General features: G+C 38.2%; 1 protein-coding gene across 4 annotated transcripts in view; it reads right to left on the bottom strand.

Moving 5' to 3' along the window:
• THSD4 (thrombospondin type 1 domain containing 4) overlaps positions 1-20,694 on the bottom strand; it is a 300,889-nt gene that overhangs the window by 162,383 nt on the left and 117,812 nt on the right. For all 4 annotated transcript variants that reach the window (XM_083851128.1, XM_083851127.1, XM_083851129.1 and 1 more), the window contains exon 7: positions 8,684-8,820. In XM_083851128.1, the coding sequence (XP_083707254.1) occupies positions 8,684-8,820 (137 nt within the window). The remainder of the gene's footprint in view (positions 1-8,683; positions 8,821-20,694) is intronic.

Raw genomic sequence — 20,694 nt, 5'->3', positions numbered from 1 at the left:
CCCCGAGTATTAACAAACAGATTTAATTTTTAATTTTTCATTTGATTCTGAAATGTATTTCACCATTTGAATGCTATTAGGCTCCATAACCTAGTTCTCTACACTTCCATGGAGCATGCTGTGTGGGCAGCCCTATCCTGGGCAAAGTCTTGATGGCAATCTGTAGCATGCAAGTTCTTAACATGGTGGCTCCCTGGGGGAGAACAACATAAGTAATTCACTATTTCAAGGCCCACTTTTAGAAGAAAGTCAGATAACTAGAAACACTCCATTAAATTGATCCTCCTCAAATGCAAACAATACTTGACACCAATCTTCAACTGCCTTTGTGCTGGTTAGGCTAATTTTAAAGTGCTGAGAGCCACAATGTGCTATTGATGCACAAGGTAATATTTCATTTAGTACAGTTCCTCAGGCTGTTTTCGAAGTTTTTGTATCCCAAGACAGAGATTTGCAATGTTATGGTGTGCTGATGAATATACCTCACTCTTCTGAGCAACCAAGGAAGATAAACAATCAACCAAAAGCCTTTTCTGTAATTTGGCTGAAGCACAGATACAGATATACATGTGCTCTTTATACTATTCTACTGTATTAATCCAGATATTAGGTTTTTCCTTAGGTTTTATGAATTATTACAAACTAAACAGAGAATAGAGAAAGGGGGTAAGTCTGGCTCCAACTTTAAGAAAGCCCAACAAAAATTAAAATAAAATCCATCCTAGACTCCTTTTCTCAGAGTAAACAATCACCATTCCACAAATTGAGATTCCTACAGAAAACAGATTCTTTACCCTTACAAGAATACCCAGTCATAGCCTTATAGGACTGCTCTATATTACAACACTTACAAGTTATGAGAACAACCCTAACTTACAGAAGGAACATAGTTCTCATCATTCTAATCTGTTACTCCGATCCTACAGTCATTAAGAGTTCCCTACCAAAGCAAGGATGCAGCCTACAGTTTTGCTACCTGGACACTGGTGCATATCGGCAGAGTTCTTCCAAATGGGAACTCCCTGAGTAACAAAGTTTTTATATGGGGATATTGCACACTTTGTTATGCTTCCTATAGCCAATTTAAGATACCTTCGTATAAAGTTTGTAAGAATTTCAACATCTGATGCAAATTATTTTTTAAAGGGCAAGTAAAATCTCTATTGCCAGTCATTTTGCTACTGAAGTTACTTACTATGGGCATTTGAAAAATACTCAGGTATTTTTCAGGAGATAACTGGGAGATTAAAAAACTAAAATGCAAGGAAAAATTGAATACAAAAATGCCTTCAGAAGATACCTAGAATTCCCACCCAAATCAAGTTTTACGTGAAGTACTAAGTAGTACTTTTGTAAAGTGCGCCACTGCGTGGTAACTAATATCTCTGCAAAGCCAATTAATTGCTTTACAGGTAACAAATAACCCTCACTCTTTCTCCAAAATTACAGTAAGTCAGTGCTTACAACTTTCACGGAACTGAGAACAACTTCTTGCATCAGAAGTCTCCTAGTTATGTGCAACACACACACGCAACATATCTCCATATACGTAAATTTAGTAAAATATGGTCAAGTCCAAAATTATTAACAGCATTTGTATTGACATTTCACTTTATTTATTAAAACCACCTCAGTATTCCACTTCCATTTTTCTTCAAAAATTAAGTTACTGAGCAGGATCATCCCACTGGCTCCAGAAGATTTAAAACAAGCAGAAAAATCATCTCAAAGCAAGCAAGCCCACACTTCTGGCTGAATAGCAAATTGAAGAAACTGCATTCAAAGACGTTCTCAAATTTAATAACACTGAAAAAAATTAGAGTGAAGACAGAAGTAGCAAATGTATTAAATGTATTAAAACAATCCACTAAAACAAATAACACATACCCAATATACTGAAATATGGCATATGTATATGTATGGCATATGTATAAACACCTATTGTCTGTGAGACTAAGTATAAATTCTGTAAAAAAGCGAAAGTTGGTAGGATCATCAATGAAAAAAGGCTCCAAAATTCATCAGAATGAACTCTGCTCAGATGTGCAATAGAGATCTTTTTTTTTTTTTTTTTTTAACAGAAATCATAAAACTCAGGACCACTGTTATACTTCTGTGTTTCTGCATGGGCAGAATATCAAGTAATTCATATTTTCTCTAGTTTTACTTTAAAAAAATATTTAATTGCTTTAAAATTCTGGTTTCATTAGAATTCAGAGGCTAGCCTACACCAGGAAGTACATGATCATTTAGACAATGGGTGAGCTTTTTTGCAGTACTTAAAATACTTTTTGACAGATATCGCAATATCACAGAAAAGTAAGAAAGTAAGAAAAAAAAAGAAAAAAAAGGATAATTTGATCAGAATAATATACACATAAGTTTTGTTACAAGGACCACATCTGAAAAACGAGTTTTAACATCCCTCTTCTACTTGACAAGTTAGGAAGCCTTTACTTCCGTCTCTGGGGGCCAGCTGAACAAAAGAACAGCAAAAAGTAAAAAATAGGTGTTCTATAAAAAGAAGGAAATATGTACTGAGATGCTGTTCAGAGGTACTCAAGCAGGTAGTATTGTTCCAACCCTCTGCATGACTCTGCAATGGCCCCAACAACCAGGCTTTAAGATGGACTTTTGTACAGGCTACTATTTTTAAAATCTCTTCTGTTATGCTAAAGTGTAGCTTGACTGCTAAGATTAAGCACTGTTTCCGTTTTATAAGGCCATTCTATCTAATATTGGTTAGCAATTCAGAAAAAGAAATAATGTATTGAACGCTGTTAATAAACATCTGTGTAACGAATTTTCATTATAATGGGTATGACTGCATTTTATATACTGAGAACTTCTGTTACTTGTGGTTGCCTTATGTAACATTTTAAATCATTAACAAGTGAGAAACACCTTAATTCATACATGTTTAATTTTTATTTCCAATGAAGGCACAGCTGTCTTTATCATACTCTTTATTCTGTTTTTCCAGCAGTAATTTTTACTACAGCAATATTTTCTGCCTTCTGTTTCAAAAAGGAAGGTAAACTGAAAATACTAGTCAGAAACAGTATTTCTGGGGACCAACAGATGTTTTTTTACAGGATATTGTTTCTGGTAATGAAGCAAGATGTCCAACAGAGGGTGATAGAGACCACAAATTATCTGATTTTAAAAATAAGATAATGTGGCATTAAGGAAAAGCTACATATTACAAACATTTGAATAAGCTTCATTACTTGAGAAACATTTTCAGTTAGCTGTAAATACTGACAGCTTCTCAGAAAAAAAATTCTCTTACGCATGACAGTCCAAAACCTAAATTAGTTCTCTACTACATCCTTCAGCTACATTCATATTTGCTCAACAGTGTATAATATCTATGATAAATAAAATTATTTTATTTATTTTAAATAGTTTGGTGCTTCCTGATCATGTGGAACAAAAAAAATCTCAGAGTCCATGGAGACAGGAAACATATTCAATAATACTCATTTTCTTTGTCAGACTTATGCATTAATAAATCACTTGGAATGCAAAATTTGATATATGGCACAAGCGAAACACAATAATTAATTTTAATACACATCAATCTATCCTGAAATGTATAGTACTTTCAAGAGGAAGAATGAAGCACATCTCATATGACATTATTCTATCAACTTCCCTCAAACACAAACATACTGTTGAATAGTTTCACTGAAGACTTTGTACTGACTTCCTATTCCTGAACCAGAAAATAAAATAAAATAAAATAAAAAGAGTGAGTTAATAATTATAGTGTTTCTAAGCAGCATGAAGCTGTAATAGTATACTGTCCTTTAATGTGACGTGTATCTCAATACTCCCTCAAATACTAACTCAAAAGTTTGAAACAAAAATAAGAGTATGGTTTACACACAAATTCTCAACATAACTACTGCATGGTTGAATGGATGAAGTTGGGAATTCAAGTTCTTTACATGTAGAACACACAAGAATTCTCAAGTTACTTCATGAGCTCTAGTTTACTTCATTGTTACACATTAAATGTACTCTGTGACATCCGTAATGCATCATACACAAAATTGTGGCTGATGATCTTTCCCTATATATGACTATCATGTTTATATCAAACTTATATATAAGAGGATACAGCAGTATCTGTAAATTCTTGAAAACCTGGATTTGTAACTGTATAATTGTGGTAAATCTCTTGCCAAGAGCAAATGTTTCTAGGGAAACTGTGATCAGTGAGCATCCTCTGTACATACTGCAAGATGAAATAGAAACTGATCACAAAACTTTTCAAACTGTTTTCTTAGAAATTCATTAACATTTTCTTTTACTTATAGAAAGGCACATAATAAAATTTTAATAAAAGTAACCTGAAAGAAATAGTAATGGCTCCCATTTTCTTTAAACTTCACCTGCTTTCCTCAATTAGATCAGAGAAACAAGATTTTGAGAGCTCCCCCTTCCCTAAGTTGTGTAAAAAGTCAGGAGCCTATCAATAGATGTAGCAAGTCAGACTGCTAGTATTCAGGAAGAATTTCAAGAATTTCAAGAAATATAAATACTGCTGGAAGACAAGTATTAACAGTCAACAGAGACCAAAAAAAAAAAAAAAAAGGGAAAAAACAGAACTCTTTACTGAGTCCTGAAAGCACAAAGCTTGCTTCTGGCCTGTGCTGTAACTTTGATTTAGTTGTGCCCTTGTATAAAGAGGTGAATGGACTACATCCTATTCTTTTTTTCAAGGGTATTACTCCTGAATATCACAGTTAATTACGATTAAAGAACTTGTCCTGAATTAGTAATGATTGTGGATCACAACACAGTAGCAGTTGCTGTTCCACAACTCTAATATTCTCTAACAGAAGTCCTGTTAATGCAGACAATGTGAAAAATTTGTGTGCCAGATCTGTACATTCAATCTTTTTATAGTCTATTGAAAAAATAAATACTTTTTTTCTTTCACAGTCCCTGTAAAGAAGTTAATTAGTCAATTCCTTGAAGCAAAACAGCCTTGTTCCAATTTGACCTTGACCACTTGAATTCCATTACCACCACAAGATTGGTACCTTCAGTGCAATGTAGATATGAACCTTAAGAAAATATTTGAGTTACTTTAAAGCATCATATTTGGCATAAATTCTTGATACCTTTCAACTTCTCTCAGAAACAGCCTCCTGCAACCAAAGTTTTTGCAGAAAGACAGAACTTAAATTGTATACTGAAAATAACCAGAAAACATCTGTGCTTTCAAACAGATGTACAGTATTTGCGAAAGCAATGGAGTACCAGAGGATTGTTCCTATCTACTTCCTCATTGCATGTTAAAGATGAGGTAAGCTTATCTTACTTGCTACCATATTAAGGAAGCCAAAAACTTATGCATGTTTTTCACAATATAATGTTTGTGTCTGTGGAGAAAGAATGAAAAATATAGACAGTGATTACTTCACTATCCTATAGAGAGAAAGTCATTTCAGCTGGACAATTAGGAGTCCATTCTCCTCACTTTGGAGCTGGTGACAGGACATTTTGAAGGAACACAAGAAAGACTGAACATGTGATTTTCCTTTCTGATATGAAGGAAAGAGCCAAATATATTCTCGCATTCTTGTTCTCCTGTTGTACAAACATTTACAGACCCAAGTGATAAATGGAGCTGCTTCACACTTATGTCCTGAGGGTCACTCACCTAAACTGCAACTGCCAATGATGTGATTAGGACTGAAATAAGTACCAGCAAATGAACAAAACGCATATATGTCTATGGGAGGAGAATAAAAGAAATAGGACAAATACAAAAAATAACAAGCTAGAAGAAATAATACCAGAGAGAAGGAAGGGAGGAACTATAACACCCTGACAGTATTTTTCCACTAATAAAACAGAGGGGGGAAAAAAAGCACAGAACTGTAGAACAGATTAGGCTATTAGGCTATTCTTGATAACACATTTAGCAATTTAAGTATTAAGTATTTAAGCTCATTGTTTTGTAGAATGGTGTCACTAAATATTAAGTGATCATACAGAATCATTGTCCTCTGTACTTTTCAAAGACTTGCAAATGCAGATGCAATGAAGAGATGTTTATGCAAAGGAAGGAAGGAAGAAAATATCCCGAATAGAATCAGAATCTTTCCATAAACTCACAAAGTCAAAAGAAAAAAAATGTTAAGATTGGGGTTGGATTAGAAATATAATAAATAGGTTTAAAATACAGCATTTTATCCAACCAAACTATAACTCACTACACAGGCACATACAGAATGTCATGTTCAATTTAGGACAAATTCTTAAAGCTCAACATGCTCGACATAATGTGAGGCTTGTGAATGCACAACTGCTGTGAACTTCCATTACGGATTGAAGGGTGGCTTTTGTTTTTATACCATGGACTTAACTGAGGCTATTAAGCATCTATGAATAGAAGCTCTCATATATTGCTTAATAAGGCACTTAAACATACATACATGAGAATTAAATAATTCTCTTAACCTGTAAATATTTGCATGAGGTACTTTTTTTTTTTTTGATTCTACGTTTACGTTTTGACCCGTTAGTGACTGAAGTTCCTCTTCAGAAGAAAAATACTAACCTTTCAATATTTTACCTAAATATGTCTTCCGAAGCCTCCAAAGTTCAGCTTACTTCTGCACAAGTGCAGTTAATACTACTGCATACGAGGACTTGGTCAACTCTCTCAGCTCCTCCTAGCTTACTCTTTCATTGCGCATAGCCATAGCGAGAACCACAATAAAGTGGATAAAACATGGAGAGCCTTTACCTGCTTTATCTTGGCTTGCTCACAATAATTTGTTGGTTCTAAGGCACTGAGCACCAATACAAAACAGATTCTATTTCAACTCTCTAGGTTACACCAATTAATGAAGCATTACTGAGGAACAGTTTACATAGGCACAGAGATTTTGATTTCTAGGTCTATTTTCAACAACATAGGGGGGAAAACGGGACTAAAGCCTAGGGATCCCTAGCCTTAAGAGAAGGCTAAGGGAAGATTTCACTGCTGTTTATACTTAATGAGAGTGTAACAGATCACACAGAGCAAGATTATTTTCAGAGGTAAGCAGTGCTAGGTTGACAGACAAAGGGCACAAGTTGCAATATGGGGAATTTCAGTCAAATATGAGGAAAAAGATTCCACCACGATGATGCTCTAACACTGGACCGGGTTCAAAACTCAGCCTGGAAAAGGCCATGACAGCTATCTCATACAGCTGGCCCTGTTCTGAGTAGAGTGATGAACTACATGACCTCCACAGGTCCCTTCCAACCTGAATTGTTTGATGATTATATGAATCCAAGATACATACTCACAGTAAGCATTTATAGTGTATGGTTTGCTTCTATGCAGCTTTACGAAGTGGCACTCTATACACACGATGCCTGATTTTCAAAACTCATAACACTATTTCCCAGTAGGTTGCCAAACACGCTGCCTTTCCTTGCTAAGCCAGACCTCCAACACAAATGTATCAGTATACACTTTTTCATTTGCACAGTACTTGGAAAACAGCTGGTATACTATACCTATTATTCAGTTTTCCAAGTCATGGATCAGAACAGTAATTAAGAAAAAGTCCTGGCCCTTTCAGATTTGGTTTGAGATCAAGAGACACTTTAAAGAATGATCAACTTCACAAAGATCTATCATCTACAAAGGAAAGTCAAAGCTATGGCTTTGCGTGCGCTGCTGAGAACAGAAACATACACAGCATTGTCCAAATGTGTACAAGAGGAATTTAGACGTGCCTAAGAAAAGGCTGTAGTCATAAGACACTTCCTCTGGCAAACCAACTATTTAAACTGAACTTGACCTTTTGCCATTTGAGTTCATGAGTCACATCTGACCCACTTCTGCTTCTTTTGCCAATGTACATGGAAAACATCATCCAAGCATCAAATGCCACTTGCTGGCAATTTATGTCATACATATTTTCACTAATCTTACTTCACCAAAAATTACAAATAAACATTTTTTCAAAGACCATAGCATTGTCTTTAAGATTGCTACCATCTTGCAGAAAAAGAACAGTGTATTTATTCATTACAAGGGGAAGACAGACAGCAGGCTGCAAAAAGTCAATGCAGTAGCTCCTTCTGAACCCTTGAAAGTTTGTCATTCACTTCAGTATATTCTAAGAGAACATCACTACTGAGTAAATGGACAGCCAGTAAGACTTGAATCTCAAAAATGGCAAACACAGGCCAAACAGAAAACTAACTCCAGCTAAAATGCCATCAAAATAATTTGGTTATTCAGTTACCTGTTTATGTTGCAGACTCAAAAAAATACCTCCACACTGAAGTTTACTAAAAGAAAGATATTATATTTCTTTCTTATTTATGTTTCCAATGTTTTCATTTTGATTCTTCCATAGAATCTCTTCTAAAAGAACTAAAGCTAAACATATGGAAAAGCTCACCAAAAGTCACCTTAATTGTGGCCAGAACACCTTCTGAATCAAGCCTTTCAGGATTCCATAGTTTGCTCTCAGTAGACAGAAAAAATAGTATGAAAATAAAACCTGTAATAATAGAAGTTAGCATTTCTGAAATCTGCTAAAGCCTAAGAAAGAAGTTGAAGACATCATTCCACAGGTGAAGCATCAACCTGTTATAGACATTAAGAATGGCACAGACAGTCTACAGGCCAATTTGCTAAAGACGGTAGCCTTACCTTGCACTGCCCTGCCACGCAGATTGAAGTTCCGTTTTGGTCACAGGGTGTCCCATCTATCACTTTTTCAGCTTGTCTCACGTAGAATCGGTAGCCTATGGCACGGCAATTCAGCTCACACTTCTGACTTCCCTTCACTAGAGAAAAAGAAAAAAAAACTGTTAGAAAGGCCACAGCATCAGTTTTAAAAAAGAAAAGCATATACAACTAATGCTGCAGCTTGTAAGAACGCAACGTGAATCACTGTATTAAATGAATGCTGAACAAGAAAGCAACTCCATGATAAGCATTTAAACATACTTCATGAAAATTCAACCTGTAACTCAGCTTTCAAAGACAGATATTTTCCTAGATGACCAAGAGAATCTTTAGTTTTAGAAAAATCTTTCCAAATTTGGTCTTCTCGCAATACAGTGATTATGACACATTACGGTATTTCATGAAACCTAGATGTTAGCAAAATTACACTGTAATCAAAAAGATATGCCTCAAATTAGGCTCATGTACTTACTAACTGGTTAGTTTACCTCAAACAAATATACTAATATTTTGTATTAAGAAATGCTTAAAACAACATAGATGCAAATTAAAAAAAAAAAAATCTGAATCCTTTTCCTCTTCATTTTTAAAAGTTGCATTTTTGTGACTATTCCTTAGTTCAAGACAAAATTAAAAGAACAAAAATTCTATGAGATTTAAAATATATAAACACATCATTGTTCAAAAGCTCATCCCAAATAAAACCTCCAGAACCAACACATCTAAGTGATCTCTGTTGATACACAAGAGCCAGAAGGAAATCAAGACCACTGAACTCTGGGTGAGCAGAACACAGAAGACAAGAAACCGTCGTCACCGTCCATGAAAAGCTATTATTTAAAGAGATCAGTCCACCACACCATGTACCTGATGCTATCAAGTTTGTTAATATATGCGTAGTCATTCTACTGCAAATTATCTGTCATGTTAAAGTTGCATATAGTTAATTACCCGTATTTGCCAACTGAAAAAACAATACCTTCAGGTTCTTTCCAACTAAGAGTCATGGTGGCTGTGAGGTACAAAAAAATTATTTTGACAACAACAATTTCCTTGCTGCCATAATCAAAGAAAAAAAATTCCACTGACTTCACAAAGCTTCAACTCATACGCTACAGCGTAACCGAAATTCACTGCAATTTCATCTGTCAGAGGAAGGCTATATACCTTAGTTAGCTAATATGTAATATTCCCAAGACGTTCTGCTTGACTAACAGTATATTTTTGTATCTTCACCTAAAGCATGACAATCAACCAAAATAAATACATGCAATAATTTCACATACATATTTAAAACCTATCTTCTGTAAGAGGAACAAACTTTCAGCTCAACTTTAGTTACACCTTATGTGGACATAGGACTAGTGCAGCAGACCAATTTTGAAATTTCAGCTGTGTGATGAGAAATATACTAAACTTTAATTGCTGCTCATGTATGTCATCAACTGTGTCTCACAATCTTTTGTTAACATCCACAAAAACCTCTACTATTTTGAAGACAGGTCAATGACTTGTTTGCCTGCTTTCCTTTTTGCGAATGGTATGCACACTATGCTCAAGTAGGTCATTCTTCCACTGGCTACTTCGTTAACACAGGTTCACTATCTTATCATTCCAAGGACTTCATTTAATTCTCATATAAAATAAAATTAAAAAGTGAGATATTTCCTGCAGTCCAGTTCCCAAGTATAACAGGCAGTTATGATAAACTGAGTATTATTCTTATCAGCTCAGATGCTCCACACACAATCACTTTCAGAATTTTCATATGAATGTAATCCAACTTCAATGATCCATTACAATTGAAATCAACTTGTCCTTTTCTGTCTCTGAAAGTGTCCTATTTTTACAACCTGTAGCATTAGCTATCAATCAGCATCTATGCAGTATACATTTTCTTATCTTTCCATTCCCTGAAACCAAGTCAAACTACCATTTAGGGTTTCTTATATGTCCATATTTTCAATGCTATTTCCCTGTAGTTCAAGTATCCTGAAGAGTCACATTACTGTCCTCTTCCTCCTCCTAATGTCTCTCATTTGGTTTTGATCCTTTAAAATACTTATTTAAATTATCAGTTTGCCTGTTAGACTCTGACAGAAGTCTTGTGCTAATTAGAAAGCTGAGTAAGTTAAATGTTGAACCATGTAATTTTTCCCTGGACTTTCTTTTTCCTTTTCTTTTCTTTTCTTTTCTTTTCTTTTCTTTTCTTTTCTTTTCTTTTCTTTTCTTTTCTTTTCTTTTCTTTCCTTTCCTTTCCTTTCCTTTCCTTTCCTTTCCTTTCCTTTCCTTTCCTTTCCTTTCCTTTCCTTTCCTTTCCTTTCCTTTCCTTTCCTTTCTTTTCTTTTCTTTTCTTTTCTTTTCTTTTCTTTTCTTTTCTTTTCTTTTCTTTTCTTTTCTTTTCTTTTCTTTTCTTTTCTCTTTTTTCTTTTCTTTTTTTGATAATTTGATATGTTAGAGTACTACATTGCTAATTTAGCATATTGCCAATGATGCTAAGGCTGATTTTACTTGCTCTATAAAGTGAGATACTTATCTCTTAGCTTTTGTCTTTCAGTCTTTTAATTAGGAACTGTTCCAGCTCAAACGAAATATATTAGAAGAACCACTGGTTTTGAACAGTCAAAATAAATAAAAAAAATAAAAATCAAACCTTAACAAAGGGTTAGAGACTCATCCTCTAATACCTTGGCCTTCAGAACTCAGATTCTCTGGATGAGAAAAGCCAAGGCACTGCCTCAGTCAGCCATGTATCAATTACTAATACTTTGACATGATGTTCCCAGATTTCAAAGATCTACAAAATTTGTGAATGTCTAAGAGAGCTCAAGTGTATGGCTCCTACTGAATGAGAGGCATTTTGTATAGGAACGGTGTATTTGCGATGCATAAATTGCAATAGAGCAAACATATTTTAGAACTTGCTTTGTAAAACAAGACACCAAACTAGTAAAAAAATACTCCATTGCCAATTAACCTTCTATGTATCTTGACACCCTCTCCTACCCAGTATTTTGCCACAGCTCTTGTGTTTTTAATTCCATGTCAAACTGCACTATTGGCTTGGCAACCGTACATTAAATGTCAATTAAACAATGAGCTGTGAAGCGATTGATTCCACACAGGCAATGTATTTTAGTACTATGTCATACGATCCCAGACTTTACAAAAGCAGCTATCTGACCTCAGGGAATAGACTAAGGCTACAAGCTGAAGACCTGCCAAGCCGGCTGGCAGCAAGATGCACTTCCACTCAAAATGGGCTCTTTTTGGAAGTGTGACACAGTTAGTGAGATAGCTCACTATACAGGTACTGTTTCACATGTCTTCCTAATTTCTGGTCTTTGCTTTTCATTCTCAGGCCTACCTGAATACAACCAAGTCTTTGTGGAAAGTCTCACTTTATCCATTTAAACTACTTTATTAAACAGTGAACTTTGGTGAAATGTAACACTACTGCAAAAGGTCTGCCAGAAATATTCATTATTGACTTAAATGAAAGAGAATAGTACTTCAGTAAACAATCCTGGTAACACATATCATCTGGATTTCTTTTTACAGACTGAGAACATAATCTAAACTGAAAAACTCACTACATTTCTTACAATGTTCTTGCCAAACTAGCCTTGAGTACTTCAGGGCTATCCTGGGCATGTCTCATCTGGCAGACCTGGGAGCCCTTCCCATGTCTCGTGTCAAAACTTACCTTCCACCTTTCTGCACAAGGAACTGAGAGAGGCAAGGCAAGCAAGCAAAAACAGGACCGCAGCGTGGTTCTTCCACCTCCCAATTCTGTGGTAATGGTACTGAGACCCCAAGACTAATTACAAACTGCACTTCTTTTGCATCACCAAGATGATACTGCAGCGAAAACTTTCCACCATAAATTCTTTCACGTTTTCTACCAGGACACAGAAACCCTGTACATAGGCACCAGTTTAGAAATTATTAACCTTCCACACACCTCATATTGGAAATCTGCCATAGCAGCAGTAAAGTCATTAAGTGCATAAACTAACCTGCTTTGCAATTCATGTCATATTCACTGATGCACTAAAATACACACAGAGCTTTTTAAGACTGTGTATATACTGATAAGTATGTGTAACTTAGAGAAGAGGAAAAGTGGATTTCTAAAATCCTATCCACCAAACTCTCACACAGAAATACAAGGGAACTATAATGAATGCAAGAACAGATGAGTTTGGGCAGCCCAACAGGAACCTGTGGTTGCTTTTACTCTAAGGGTATTTTGATTGATCAAAACAAAGTCACAATTAAGTATCAACACATTTCATTTCCCCTAAACACTCTGTTGAAATGCAATCTTCAGTGTATAGGTCTGAGAAAAAAACTTCAGCTGTGCACCCCACCCAAGCATCTTCCAAGGGGACCAGGCAGGACCGTACGTCACCACACCACAGCCCACGGCTGGCGCTCCAGCAGGGCCTGGGGAGCCGTTCCAGGCCGAGGCCCCACGGCTCCCCTTGGGGTGTCAATACCAGCGCATGTGGAAGCAAAACCAAGCCAAGCCCGCTCCCTCCCTCGGGCTGCCAGGCCCACGCTCACACAGCGACCCCAGCCCTTTTTACCCCCACCCGGGGCGCCGCCGCACAGGACAGGCCGGGCCGCTGTGGGGACGGGCCGGGTCCCGAGCCCGAGCCCGGTCACAGGGCGCTCCCTCAGGGAGGCCTTGGGCAGGGCTGGGCACCCCTCACGGCCCCGGCCCCGACCCCGGCCCGCAGGCGGCGCCGAAGGCGAGGGGGCGCTGCCGCTGCGCTCGCGACCGTTCCCGCCTCCCGCCCTCGGTTCCTCGGCCCCGGTGCGCGAGATGGCCGCGACCGCTCCGGCCTCATCCCGCGCGGATCTCGGCCGTCACTGGTTTAATAAACTGATGTCCTCCAAAAATACCCAAATCTAGAACGTGTGCACATTTAAAGCATCAAGAAGTGTCATTCTGGAACCATTCCTATTTGCGGATGCTTCTGAATAAATCAAGAAAGAGTATTTCCAAATGTTAAAACCCTTCTGAAAGGGATTTCTCCAGGCAAATTATGCGCACTGGTGCTTATGCCATGCTGAGGCATGCCCTGAAAGAGCATGGCTTGCAGCACAGAGGCCCCACAGTCCCCAAATTAAACTCCTCTTCCCTCAGCGATGGTCAAGGGTGACAGCCCTTAGAGAGAAGCTGAGGCATTTGGCGTTACTGTTTGTATCTGTTCCCGTTACATCCTCCGGAGAACTGAAACCAACCCCGGCAGCTTCCCCATCAGCCTCCCCCTGCTAAGGCCTTCCTCCTTCCTTCTGGTCTCCTATCCTCCTGTCCCTGTGCAGAGGACCCAGGAGGAATTCCTCTCCCCGAAACAAGCAGCTCCACACCACCAGCATGTGCAGAGGGTGCTTTTGGACTTCACACCAACTATGCCCTTCCTGCAGCTTCCTCCTTCAATGTTTTCTGCCCTGGTCACCAGCTTGTTGCCCAAGGACGTGCTCAATAATTGGTGACAGGGAGGAAAATGGACACCAAGGCTAAGCAGGCCAGGCTGGTGGTGGAGCAGCTCAGCAGTAAGCTTGAAGAGATAAGGAGAGAGCTGAACAGGCAGCTTGCCAATGCAAGGAATTTCAATCTAATGATATTCTTAGGAAAAAATGTTACAAGCAAGAGCATTCCAACTCTAATACATTTGCTAAATAATGTATTCAGATGTTCAAAGGGAAATTAAAAATAGCCAAGGAAAAAAAATAATGTGCAAATGAAATCAAAATGCAACTGATCAGTAAGCTAATGAAATAAATCTATCATTGTGCACAACTGCACACTGATTACCCTTATGAAACATAGTAAGTTCCTCCTTTCTGTTTCAGCTCCTAAAAGTGCAAGCTGCTTGGAACATGCGCCATGTCCCACTGCACGCACATTAAATCTACCGCCACCGACAACGCTAGCTGTAGGTGCAACCAGAGTAAATAAATGATAGAACAAAGAACTGTCACATTCCACATGCTGTGAGGTAGGGACTGGAACGTACAAACTCTCACTGATGGTTCCTCAGTCCAAATCCTAATTCAATGTGAGACCCAAACTCCCTGTTGTTATCTATGTGGCAGTACTAGTTACCGAATGCTTTCACCATTTGTCAGTTTTTGTAAGTTTGCCTAAAGATCTAAAAATAGTTACTAACAAGCTCTGCAAGTTAAGAAACATGCCTTGAGGGTGCCCACAGAGAAGTGGCATGCACACTCTTGGCAAGCAAATGTCACGTTCACACTAATATTACATTATGGGATTAAGCAAATTTAAATTAGGCTTCATTTTGTGTGCACACTGCCTTGTAAAGTCAACTTCAGTGCTTTTCCATTACTGAGCCAAGATGCACTCATCCAGGAGGTGTCAGAAGCGATTGTTCCAGCAACAAGTTGTCTCCACACAACTCCACTATTTTCAGAGAGGCTCGCCACGGGCTGCAATCAGTGCTTACAATACAAGTTATGAATCTGCTTTACAGGAAGTGTAATGGGGCACAGCTGACACTGGAAAAGACTCTTAAGAGATTTGCTCATGTCTGTCCACGTAACACTGATTTTAGGTAAAGTCTATCAACGCTGAGGGAGTTCAGCTGCAGACCTGCAGGCTGAGCTTCAGACTGACCGACAGACACCCTTGGTTATCCCACAGCAGCCCGCAGGGCAGAGAGGGAAGGAGTAAGGTAAGGAGTCTGGCAAGTCTCTGGCTTCTGCATCCACTGTACTTGTTAGTAAAGTTAGTAAAGCTAACTGACAGCTACATTGCAGACTTCGAGTGGTACACCATGCCAGACAGATGTAAACGTGACAGTTCCAAACTAAAAAGCATCTATTAGTGACTACCTGCAGAGCTCTGAATGGATGAAAAGTGTTGCTGTTGTACTAAATACAGGCAACTTTGTTTATGCCGCTTCCTATACAAAGAAGGAGGAAAATGTGTAGGCTTAGTTAGCAGTAATGGAACATTACCGCGAGTTTTGCAATTTAACGACTGAAGTTCTATCAGGTCAATGACATGAACCTGAATCTGAACCAAGGTGGTTTTCCATTGACTGACAGTTACAAGCTTTTGGAAGTAGCCTGAAAGAATTATGTTTTGTTTTGTTTTACCACACAGTTACCTGTTGCCAAATTTCTAAGTAACAATACACAAATGTATTCTAAGAACTACTTATCACGTAATTATATTTGTTCTTCTCAACAGAAAGACTGCTGTAGAGTGATCTCCTTTACTTGAGTCTCTTTTGATACTTTCTCCTTTTTAGGTTTGCAAACATCTTTTGACAATAACCTGAAAGAATTGTGTTTATTTTTTACTTTGTCCCTTTCAGTTTTGTTAACTGTTAGTTCTGTTATAAACTTTTACTACTCTGGCTCAGATTTTTTTTTTTCCAAAAATCATTTTCCATTTTTCATTCCAGTAGACATTTTTTTACTTCCACTTCTCCTTTCCTCATATAATGAAGTTGTTTATTATTTCATCTGGTCTCAATAACTCAATATACATTTAAAATATGTTGTATCAGATTTTAAATATTAAGACAAAAATACATATATTCACACTTTTCTAAAGAGTATGCAAGTACATTTTAACGAATCTGAATCCAAACAAGGAAGGTATCATTTACAAAAACTCTTCATCTTTACCTGGATATACCAGAGTTTGTTCCACTCCCAAGTCTGGTAAGTTCTACATTAAATAGTCATGAGGAACTTTGAGACTTCCACTGTATAGAAGGCATCACCCTTAATTCAAAGCACAGTAACCTATGTGCCACTGAACTATACGAAGAATGTTACTGGGATCAATGAGGCAAGCAGGAAACTCCTTTATGGCACAGAGAGCTCAGTCAGGGTGACAGCCTCTGAGCTGCAGCACCTTTGCAGCTTTTTCAGGACCTCTGTACTCAGGCATATGTGGGCTGACGAGCTGAGACCCTGCGATACCTTGTTAGGTGAAGCAGCTCCTTCCCAGCATGCGCAGCTTGCTGGGCTCTGCAATGCAGGGCCGGCCAGGCCAGCTGTGCTCTGTTGAGAATTTACAGCTATGTGAAATACCGGGCTGGGGACAGGTTCTGGCTGCTAAGCTCATTGCTAAAATGAGAACTGAAAACAGGCCATACTGTAACTCACTAAATGTAGCAGGAGTCTATCCATTAACTCCCATGAAGTTGAACTGGAGCCCAAACAACCTATCCTAAAGATTATGGGACCAATGACTTCATTATTTTGATTATTTAACAAAGTCAATTTTACCATGAGAACATATTCTTCACCACCTATTGCTTGTTAGTTGCATACGTGACCTGTGAAAGGTCTTTTATTTTAGTAGCTAGCCAAAATACAGAATCACGGTATAGTTTGGGTTGGAAAAGGCCTTAAAGATCATGTAATTCCAACCCCCCTGCCATGGGCAGGGACACCTCCCACCAGCTCAGGCTGCCCAAAGCCCCATCCAGCCTGGCCCTGAGCACTGCCAGGGATGGGGCATCCCCAGCTTCTCTGGGCAGCCTGGGCCAGTGCCTCACCGCCCTCTGAAGGAAGAATTTCTTCCTAATGTCTAATCTAAATCTCCCCTCTTTCAGTTTAAAACCATTCCCCCCTGTCCTAAGACTAAGCTATTTGATGAAGAGCCCCTTCCCAGCTTTCCTGCAGCCCCCTTTAGGTACTGAAGGCCACTATAAGTTCTCCCTGGAGCCTTCTCTTCTCCAGGCTAAACAACCCCAAATCCCTCAGCCTGTCTTCAGAGGAGAAAAACCTTAAATGCCTTTGTAACTAAATCACCAAGGTACATAAAAGAAAGTTTTATTTACAGTATTACTTGAAGTAGGCAGTGTTACATATTGGATCCTAAAATAGTAAGATGTACAACAGACATTTTGGTTTAAATATACATTCTAAAAATACTATATTTGTCCAAGCTTTCTGATCAATAAATGCTCTATATTATGCATACCATCCTCGTTTTAACTCTTCTTTGCAATGTAATTCCAGAAGCCTATGTAACTGAAGGAACTCAAGCATCTTGCTAGCTTTTCCATGCCTCTTCCCTCTCCTTCCATCTGTATGAGATTCTACAGGTCAGGCATTGCTAGCTAGTTCCTTCTCAGTTCTTTCAGCAACGGGATGGTTGTACCTTTTAGGAGCTAGACTAGAAGTTCCCTTGGGAATATTTGTATCATTTGCTACATTCAGATGCCTCTCCCTTCTTTCTTTGGATTAGGTTATGTTAGATCAGCAGATGCAAGCATCAGATTTAATTGGGAACTGAATAGGAGAGAAAAAACATACTACAGAGTAGCTTCAGCAAAGATTTTTGTTCAGTGAGGAGAAATATTTCTGAAAGGCTCTGATTTTCCACAATCTTTTACTCATATTTAGTGTTTATGGCAATAAGCAGCTTGCAAACATTATCATTTATTCCAGTTTTTCTGGTTTCTCCATTCCTCCCAAACCCCTTTGTCATTAAAAAACCATTAGTGATACCTTATGGATTTGCTGCCATCCGTTAAAAATAGCCAAAAAGTTGATCATTGTTCCCCAATGAAATTAAAAGGATCCAACTGGAAATAAGTCATTCATAAATGCACACACACACACAAGCCTCTCTTGACCAGCTGGACATCTGGAAATCAGCAAAAGGTATAAATTCGATGTGCCTTTATGAAATCTTTTTTGTTTCTGCCTAAACATTTGTCTAAGTGTAGTATGAATGTTGTACCTGGGTCCCCATGTAAAAGAAGAGGAATTTAGGTACACGAGAAGCTGTGATGTTTAATAAAAGCTGCAGAAATACCCACCATGAGCTTTGTCATGTCTGCCATCTTGCTTTACATCTAAAAGAGGAAGCAATCCGAGCAGCTTACCAATCCACACAGCTGTTGCTTTTTCTCTTTTCTACAGTATGTAGAAATAGTGATAACTCATGCAAGGAGCGGTTTTGCACAGTAACAGCAGTGGAACTGCTCTATGACATACCCATCAGGCATTTACACTATGAAGGGCAGGGGACGGTTATCAGAACACGTACTCTTCTGCTCCAGTTACAACTTTTATAAACATTAGGGAAATCGTACAAAAGTCATTATTGAGCCAGAATGAAATAAAGCACCTAAAACCAACCGTGTCTGCCTCAAATCTCTGCATACTGCAAGTTGACCAGTCTTTCCAAGATAAGGCTATTTCTATTTCCTCACATCACTGTCAAATTCCACTTAACAGCTTCAGGCAGCTAGAACACAATTCACAATACCTTGTCTTTGCCATTTATTTGATAACAATAATGGTCTTCAATCAGTGTTCAAAACAGAGTTTTGCATTTCAAGTTTAGATCAGTACACACACATTTGTCTACCAAAACCGTAAGATTTTTGCTTGCTCTAAAGATTTTAAATCTAAACTGTAGATGTCAAGGTGCTACCAGCCCCGGTTCAGCAAAGCACTCAATGGGGTGGTTTGCATGAGTACCTGAGCAGCAAGTACTGCTGGCTTCAGTACAACTGCCACAAGTCATATGGCCACCAGTGGCTCAGGGCCAGTAGCCCTTTAAATGACATTACCAGGCACTGTCCTTTCTTCTACAGACATCAGCTTTTACTGTGTTGCATTTGGAACTCTTTTCTAAATTAAAAAATAATAATAATAAAAATCCCCAAAATGACTGTTCTCACATCAGCCTTTCAAGTCAGGCAGCCAAAATGCAATTTGTCAGCCATTGAAGAAATTGGCCACTGGATGTCTCCACTGCCCCATGCAAACGGAGATTCTCCATGCAAACAGAGATTAAAGTGCTCCTCTGGCAGAGAAAAGCAGGCATTCGTCTCTATTTACAAGCCACCGCTGATACTTCGCATGCAGTGCTCAGCAGCCACGCAGACTTGTACTCTCTGGCCTTCAGAGCAGCCAGAGGATGACAGTTTCACATGGAATTCACTTCTGGTGAACCTCTGAATAACAGCTCCCAGTGTGTAGAATCAAACTTAGGGAAAAGTCGGATAAGTAGAAGAAATACAGACAGCAGATGCTTAAACTCAAAACTTTTGTTTCCCTTTACATCCAGAAATAGCTAATATTGTTTCAGTAAGACCCTCATAAATAAGATGGTGGCCCAAGCATGGGTGCCTCTAAAAGGCAATGAAAAAATCTCCTAAAAGTTTTTCTATTTTGCTGGCATAACATGCTATCCATATAAAGCTGATTAAATCAACCATTTAATAATTGTATGGTCTGACATACCGCAGAAACTGTTTGCAGAAGATAGACTACGAGGATTTCATGGAAGATACCTTCTCTTGCAGAGACATGGTACAGAATTCATTAAAAATAGAATGAAAATATTTAGAGAGCATACAAGCAAAGCCCAAACTAAGGTCAGAGATAGAAATTAAAACCAACCAAACACACTAATTAACTAACTAATCTAAACAATCTCTGTTATCCACACAGGTTTTTGGTTTTGCATTTGTTTTAAATTCTGGCACCAATCAGAGAAGAAAACCTGCAACAGGCAGTGCGGTTTCTCATCTGGGAAATCCCATAAGGAGCTCTATCCCATGAAGGGCTGACCACTTCCTGAGGGAGGCTGAGTATCAGTCCCAGCTGCTGTGAGTCTGGGATTTTCTAGAAGGTGCTTAATACTGCTTTCTGTCGGTCTTTAAAATCTGAAAGAACCGAATATTTCTATTTGATTCCATTAGAATCTTATTGGCCTCTGAAATCTCAGCTTCCATCCCGATCTCCATTTTGACATAAAATTCTCTATCAACACATGAGCAGCCCCCAAATATCTGCAAAGTAAAATCACATTAAATTGTTCTCAGAAATCAATACTTTGGCAGTACTAGTAAATATACGTCCAAAGCCTGTCTTCAGACTTTCCAGAGTTCTTGGCCATTTTTATTAAAAGCAATTCTACTAAATACGGTCTTCATGTCACACCTCAGAATAAT

The sequence above is a fragment of the Anser anser genome (genome assembly GCF_964211835.1).
Source record: "Anser anser genome assembly, chromosome: 10".
Lineage (NCBI taxonomy): Eukaryota > Metazoa > Chordata > Aves > Anseriformes > Anatidae > Anser > Anser anser.
This window is presented reverse-complemented; position numbering and strand designations above follow the sequence as displayed.